Source organism: Austrofundulus limnaeus, unplaced genomic scaffold (genome assembly GCF_001266775.1).
Source record: "Austrofundulus limnaeus strain Quisiro unplaced genomic scaffold, Austrofundulus_limnaeus-1.0 Scaffold10, whole genome shotgun sequence".
Taxonomy (NCBI): domain Eukaryota; kingdom Metazoa; phylum Chordata; class Actinopteri; order Cyprinodontiformes; family Rivulidae; genus Austrofundulus; species Austrofundulus limnaeus.
Genome location: NW_013952412.1, coordinates 2,636,455 through 2,644,389, shown reverse-complemented (window position 1 = coordinate 2,644,389; position 7,935 = coordinate 2,636,455). Strand labels below are relative to the sequence as shown.

Here is a 7,935-nt window from a genome sequence, read left to right as displayed (position 1 = left end):
ATACAACATATTATTCTAATAGAAATTGAATTACCTTTTTTCAAATTATATTTTTTTAGCATTTACAGCATTGATAATAATCTAACAGATAGACAAAAAGATTAATTTAAAAAGACTTGTCATTAGAATTAATTTTTTATGCCTTACTCTCTACTAACAACGTTTGAATTTCTTGTTTCTTAAAGATAAGTTTATTCACAATCAAGCAAATCAGGCAAGAAAAAAAGCTAAAAGTTCAATAATTTGGCTTTAAAATAAAAAGGTAATACAGAAAAAGATCATTAAAGTTGATTCTCTGTGGCTTTTTCTACATCCAAGTCAAAGATTGTTGAAATATTCAAATTGAATTTTCTCCGGTTGAAAGTTGGCCCACTGTCATGAGAAGAATGTATCAAATACAGCAACCAAAAAAACAAAAACAAAAAAAAAATCATCAAACTACTTAACAATTAACGTAATGAGGGGCCAGATTTGGCCCACAGGCCCTGACTTTATCACTCCTGCTCTTTTAGTTTTTTTAATATGCACATCAGCAGACTCCTTGTTTTTTTTCTATCAATATTCTGTTTTGCTAAAATTTGTGTTTCAGAAATATTAGAGATGGCAGTAAAGTCTTCTTGCTGTGAGTTTCAGTGTATTTGTCTTGAACTGGCTGAAAAGAAGTGTTTTGACAGAGAGATGTGAGATGCTTGTTAAAAAGAATATTTTCCCAGCACTGTGATGACAAATGGCTGGTGACTGATCTTATTTGTGAAGGGGGGGGTCCTTCCCTGAGATGTGTTTTTGATGTTTATCTGCRCTGACAGGCCTGTTAACAGAGTTTTCTTTCACTTAATACGGTGGGGAAAAAAACAAAGCAAATCTTGTTTCAGAAATATTCCTCTCAGGAAAACTGTGGTTGAATTCTCAGCGGGGTTGTCAGAGCTGCATCACAAGTTTATGAGATGGTTTTATGTCTTTTGTCTTTTTCCCCCACTCCCCTGGGAGGTGGGAGGTTGGTTCAGCCTGCAGAACCCTGAGCTTGGAGCTGGTCCTGGTGTAGATGTGTTGCTCATGGACTCCTCAGCAGGACAGATGCTGGTTTTTGCAGGAGCTTGAACTTCAGTTGTACCGCGAAAGAGAACAGTTCTAATCAGGACCAGCACTCACTGTTACACAACATGCTCTGGGTGAATGCCTTCAACAGATGGCATATCCCTCTCTGGGTTTAGATTATATTAACACATCAGACACAGAAAATGTAACACTGAAAAAGCTTTTTAAGTGGACATAAATKAGTGTTTTTAGGATACTGTTCTGAATATTTACTGATCATCTTAAAGTCATATGATCAGTTAGTGCTGGGCAATCATTTGATCGTGATTATTGATGGAGAAAATATTTAGGTCGATTACGGTGATGAGCTGTGAGCCTCTTTACTCGAGCAAACGTGGCGGAAATGTGCGTGACAACAGCCAATCAGAATCCTCCTTCTCCTGCTCCACTTCTGTTTATAAAGAAAAAAGAAACATGAGCCGTGGTGCGCGGTGACCGGTGAAACAGGCTTGCTAAAGCAGAAACGYCCTCCAAAAACATGAAGCTGTGTGTCAGCACTAGGCATGGGACAGTATGAAATTGTGACGGTATGATAACCTTGGGCAAAAATATCATGGTGAAATTTGTATTTCAAAACAAAAAAAACTTTTGCATCATCATATTATCTTTGGAAGCTGTTTTTAGATTTCAGAGGCATTATGCTGAAATTTTATTTACCTGTGTGCATCTGTACTTGTGAATTTTAGCATCTAATGCAATTAGTTTATCCTGATAAAGTTTACATCTAGTAAGATAACTACTTTTCCACTGCTTTATTAGTTAAGACAAATCAGTGTATACTGCACGACAAGTCTTTATATTGAAGTAATGGATCATGTTGGGAGTTTTTATTGTGCTTTAAATGACACAGGGGTTTTTCATTTAAAGATTATTTAATTATATACACACAGAAACAAGAAATCACAACTATGAATGCACGTTTATGAACCGCGTGTTCAGCTAACAAGCTGCTCGGCTAAAGAAGGCATTCAGTTTTATCATCTTTCACCTAAAACTTATCAAATACACAATCCAACAACTCAAACAGTTTTGCAGACAAGCTGTGATCAGCTCATTAAGCCAGAGCGACACAGATATTTCACAATCTGATGCTAACGTTAGCTCATTCATTTCAAGATAGCATAACCTTTACCTGGAGCTGTGATTATGTTAGACGTGTTGCCTCCACAGTCCACATTGCTGTCAACTTTACGGCATCCTAAGTATTTTCATATAGCTGGCTTTATTTTAGACAGGGGAAAAGTTTGGGGAACTCTGTTCTTCAGCCACAATCACACAGCCTCCGCTGAACTGCGAGTGCCGACAGGAGGCTCTGCGGGAGGGCGCGGGGGAGGGGTCGCTGGGAAAGTCAGACCAGAGGAAAAATAAACAAAAAACACTTAYACCATAGGCACAGTATGACAGAAAATATTAGTGGTTTTGAAACCGTGACTTTTTCATATCGCATAGCTTGAAACCGGTATTCGGCCCATACCTAGTCAGCACACGATGATGACCACTTCCTGTCGGAGTTGCATCACAGACGAGCCGAGTGAGATGCTGCAAACTCCTACACTCAGAAGTGAGGCGGGAGTTTATCCAAGATTTTGTTGTGTGTGCACAATCAGATATTCCTTTAGAAAAAAATGAAACAGCCTTAATTACGGTAACACTTCCTGGATTAATTTTGTACTRTTATCGCATTTTATTATCCATCAGCGTTTTTAAAGATCTCTTCCTGTTTTGATTCCTGATGAATGATTTCCTGCTGTCTACGTCCGTCTTTTAAGTGATGTTATGATGGAATAAATCCACACAGCTGATCCCATTATTGGCACAGTTTGTCAAATCAGAAAGAAGATTTAATCTGGATTTTTAACCTGTTAGAATTTGTTCTGGTTTGATTTCTGAATGTGCAGCGGTCAGATGTTCCCCTGCCTCGGAGTGTGTTGTCGGTGAACTCTTGGCTCCTATCTGCAGTAATCTATCAGCGGATGTGATCAGATTAGTGTGGATTATACTGACTATTAGAGGCTCAGATAAAACACACTCGTGCGCGCACACACACATTTGGCTGCTATGTGAACTCACAAAAATAAGCTGAAAACACACACAGGCCTGATCTGTTTGGAACTTCAAGTCCATCCCATTATCAGAACAGCAGATAAGAGTTTATTTGTTCTCATGCTCTGATCTTTTGCTTGGTAAAAAAAAACAGATGTTTGTATAAATAACCCTCAACTTTACACTTTARAGATTAATAAACAAGAAATTGGCTCTAAGACGTGGTTTTAGATGTGAAAATATCCCTCTTATCCTCCCAGTTGCCTTCTTTTCTTTTGTTTGTTCACTTCTTTGTCACTCGGTRCAGTAAAACACGACTCCAGGGAACAACAAATACAGTTTTTCTAACCAACATGAAATCTTTTTTTGAAAAATAAATTCTCACTGTAAAATTGTCATGTCCGCCTTGAATAAAGCAGCAACAAACTGCAGAAATAAACACAATAAAAAAAGATACAATCCTGCAAGGGCAGCAAAGAGTTCAATACCGCAGAGGTTCAAAACTACCTTTTTTGATTAGAGAATTTTTGGCTCCGGTACGTATCTTTACTGAAATGAAATGTTTTATAGAACAGAAAAGCTAGGTTTTGAGAAGCTATTTTTCCTGCTTGTGCAACGTCTTGTGACTCCAACTTCCTGTATGGCTCGTTGCAGAGGTCTGTGSAGGAGAGGACACGTGTCTTTAGCCTGACAGAAGTTCGCCACATGTTTCATTATTTCTTTATGTCGCAGGTCTCTGATGTACAAGAACAGAAACATAAATGTTTAAGTTTTAACTTTGTCTTTTCCCAGTGGAGAACTGGTTTTCAACATGGAMGATTTGTTGTTACACAATGACTTAAAACTAAGCTTTCTCTCTCTCTCTCTCACTCTGTTTGAATCAGTGTGTGACGCTCCTCCTTGCCTAAATGAGCCATTACCATCTGTCAGATGACGGACCAAGCACAGCTGCTAAAGTGGTCCTAAGTAGGGAGGTGATAAGATATAAAGCATTTTATCTCTCTGATACCAATATTATTATATTTGTGCAAATAAAACTTCATAGAAAGAAATGCAATCTCATTTTAAGCTAGAACATTTTCAGTCTTTGCTATAAATCTTTACTTAGTAGGGCTGCATGATATTGCATTTTTTCTAACCCTAAGATATGAGAAAAATACAGGGATCTAACCTTTTTTTATTTATGCTATAAGTATGTTTTAGTTTGTTATCTTTTAGTTGTTTTTATTGTGCTGGGACCAAAATGCATGCTTCTTTCTGTCATGTGCAAACCTGAATAGCATTTTACCTCCTAACCTGTTGCCTATCTTAGTGTCTGTTTCTGTCACGCTTTAATATTAGCATTCATGCTAACCACATTTTACCTCTTTTCCTTCAGTTCTCTACGAATTTGCTCATCTTCCTCATTTTCGTCAAGATCATCCATAATCGATCTCCACAGCTATAAAATTCTCCAACATTTCCCTGAAGTTTCATCGAAAAATTAAAGTTTTATCTTTTTTTTTAAAGCCGCCCACTTCCACTGGCAGAAGCAACACATCGAAATAAAAGCTGTAACACTCAACCGTTTAGTGCAATGACTTATGGTTTAGTGGTTTAATCTTTAGATAACATTTATTTAACTGGAAGGTCCTGCGATGTCACCACGTACATTATGATGATGATGATGCTCAAACAATATCTGGATGGCAGCTCTAGTGTTTTTGTTGGGTCTTTTTGCACACTTTAAAACAAAAATGATCTATTTTGTAGAACATTGTTTCCCTTTAAGACCTCAGTTTGGAAAAATTGGAGTGATGTCTAAAAAATATTTTAGTTTTGCTTTATGTGTTACCTGTAGTTGCTCACCTGAGCCACAGCAGCTCTTTTCTTCCTCCCCGTCAGCTCTATATTCAACATTGAATAAACTCACTAACCCTCCTCTGCACGTGTCCGAACCATCTAAGCTTCTCACTTTGTCTCCAAACTCCTCAACCTGAGCCRTCCCTTTTGATGAACTCATTCCTAATCCTGTCTATTTTGGTCACTCCCAGTGAAAATCCCAACATCTCTGCCACCTCCAGCTCCGCCTCCCATCTTTTTGTTGGCGTTAGTTTCCAAACGATACGTCATAGCAGGTCTCAGTACCGTCCTGTTTGTAAACCTTGTCTTTTCCACCCCGCCTGCATCCTCCTCTTCATCTGCCTGTTGCTTTAAACGGTTGACATTTGRCAATTTGACTTCTAAATTACAGGTTTAACTCATAACGTAGAGCTCTAGGTCATGGTAGTGCAAGTAAATAATTAACTTGTAATGGCTGAATTTAATTAAGTCGCTTCAGTCTCATGGTTGTGGTGTTTAAAACGCCGCAGGCTGATTCCCACACCATCATCACTTACCACTACTCAAATAGTTAATATTGTTAGTCACAGCTGGGCTTTTTCATTTCTTTGTCAAGTCAAAATGTGAAAGCGTTTATAGCGCGTGTTCACACAGATGACTTAACAGAAAAGCCTGCTGTACAAAGACYGCTGCTTTACTATTATGAGTCTCCTTTAAGCTCAAAGCTGAGTGGGGATATTTAACACAACTTTAGGCTGAGATTAAAGTCGGTTGATGAAAATTGGATTTTTCCGGTCACGACCGTGTGGAAGAGCTGCCAGGCGGAGCTGTTTGCTTCCTCTGTGAAGTGCTGTGGGAAGATGCAGCTTCTCTGAGCTCTCGCCCAGATCAGCTTTTGCTCGTTGGTCGTCCTCATTTGAAGCCGCACACACAATCAGCTGCGGGGAGGATTTTCTCTCAAGAGGTGGCGTTTCTCTGTATGCAACTTTTTATGGAGTTGGACTGAGCTATGGACTGTGATGCATTCAGGCGTGTTGGGAAAAAAACTGATGTATTTTTGTTTGGATGGGTGGCTGGATAAAATGTATAACAAACTAGACATCAATGAATTTAATTTTAAGAATAAAAGCTTCACATTAAGGAATTATATGTTGAGAATTTAACAATAAACTGATTATACATCTAAAATATTTACCAATAGCGGTATGTATTGTGGAAATTAATACTTTAAATCAAGATTCAGAGGCTTAAAGCTCATGTGTTAATCTCAATCTGATATTTCCTCAGTCATAGGGTCGCTACGATTTAAAAGCTTAGCACTTCTAACAAATAGAAGTATTGTTGTTTTGTTTTCAAACCCTTAGGGTTTGTCATGTCCTAGATGATTAAAAATGTGCACAATCACTTCCTGTGTTTATTCGGGTAGAATAATCCCAGCTTTCCATCAGACACTGACTTTCATCATCTGACTACAGATACTCATCTGTCCTGAAATGTAGTTTTTGTGAGATATATTACTTAGAGTGGTTTAGGCAAGAGCAAAACAAAACAAATCAGGTACTTTTTCCTCTGTTAAATTCAAATAGGATGAAGAACAGAATTATCTAAATTATTCTTAAGAACATGGATCAATAGGTCATCTTGAAGAGGGTGAAGGTAAAATGGTACTATTGAGTAAAAAAAAGAAGTTTAACGTTAGTTTTATTTAGCTAAAAGCAGCAAGCTGGACAGGATATAAATGCTGCTAATTGCGCTGCCTCCCAGAGTATCGATCCAGTGGGTTTTTAATACGGTCAGAAAGATGGATGGCTTGAAAATGGGTTCCCTTGGTTGTAAAGGTGTGTTTGGAGCTATTTCTTTGTAACAAAACTGAATGAATGGATAACAAGATAAAATACAATTGTTTGTGATGAAATAATTCAAGAAAGTCTGTATGTGTTTATTTACATATTAAATTTTTTTTAAATTTTTTATTACATATTTACATATTAAAAAAAGGAAATTACTTCTGAACTCTGTGTTGTTATACTGATTGTCAGATATTTTATAAAAACCAGTGGTGGGCACAGCTAACAAAAAAATTAGCTGCACTAACTCATAAAAAAATAGCTTAGCTAACACTAAACCTCTAAACATGTAAAAAAGAATTTAGCAAAAGCAGTTAAACAAGTTCCCACTTCGGTTAACAGAAGTTAGCGCTAAATAGCTAAACAAGTAAAAATGACCAGAATCTAACACCAGCAGCTGATTGCTAACCGCTAAGACAACTGTCACTCAGTCTGGTGGGACTGACACAAACCTGATGCTAGTTTGTTGTTTAGCTGTTAGCGGACTGAAAGTTGGCAAAACCTAATTTAGTGGAAGCTAATTAGTCTGCTAATGGTTTCAAAGGTAGCAAAAAAGCAAATCTGCTAAATGAAAAATTTGTTCCGCTGTTGTTAGCAGAAATATGCCTACCACTGATAAAAACAAATCAGGTAGTGAAGGATATGCCTTCTGTGATTTTAGTCACGTTTTTGTCCGAGGTTTTCTTACCATGTAAAAATTAAATATTTTCTGGAATCCACTATTTATGTATCTTTAATAAGTAATTATTAGATATCTGTCTGCTGAAGTTTTTTATCTTTTACTAAGTTCATCCAGTTCTGTTGGACTTGTGATCCTSTGTGTATATGAGAAAGTTAATGTGTGCTTCTGTTTGCCTTCAGGATGAGTGGATCTCTAACTCGGTCATCAGGAACAGACCTCAGAGTTCTGAAGATAAGACCCACGACTCGGAGACTCTGCCTCCAGGTAGGAAACTTCTCCTTTTATCCATGGACTGTGCTAGAATCTTCTTTTCCTTTGTGAAATTATGATGAAAAATATTAGTCTCCTCTAGGGCTGCCACGATTAATCGATTAATCGACGACTAATAGATTATTAAAATAATCGATGCCTAATTTAATAATCGATTAATCGTTTTCTTTTTTGTTG

General features: G+C 37.4%; 1 protein-coding gene across 1 annotated transcript in view; it reads left to right on the top strand.

Moving 5' to 3' along the window:
- The window catches only part of galnt2 (UDP-N-acetyl-alpha-D-galactosamine:polypeptide N-acetylgalactosaminyltransferase 2), a 64,877-nt gene that overhangs the window by 30,722 nt on the left and 26,220 nt on the right, over window positions 1-7,935 (top strand). Inside the window, exon 2 of the mRNA XM_014001815.1 lies at window positions 7,668-7,752. Coding sequence (XP_013857269.1) covers window positions 7,668-7,752 — 85 coding nt within the window. The remainder of the gene's footprint in view (window positions 1-7,667; window positions 7,753-7,935) is intronic.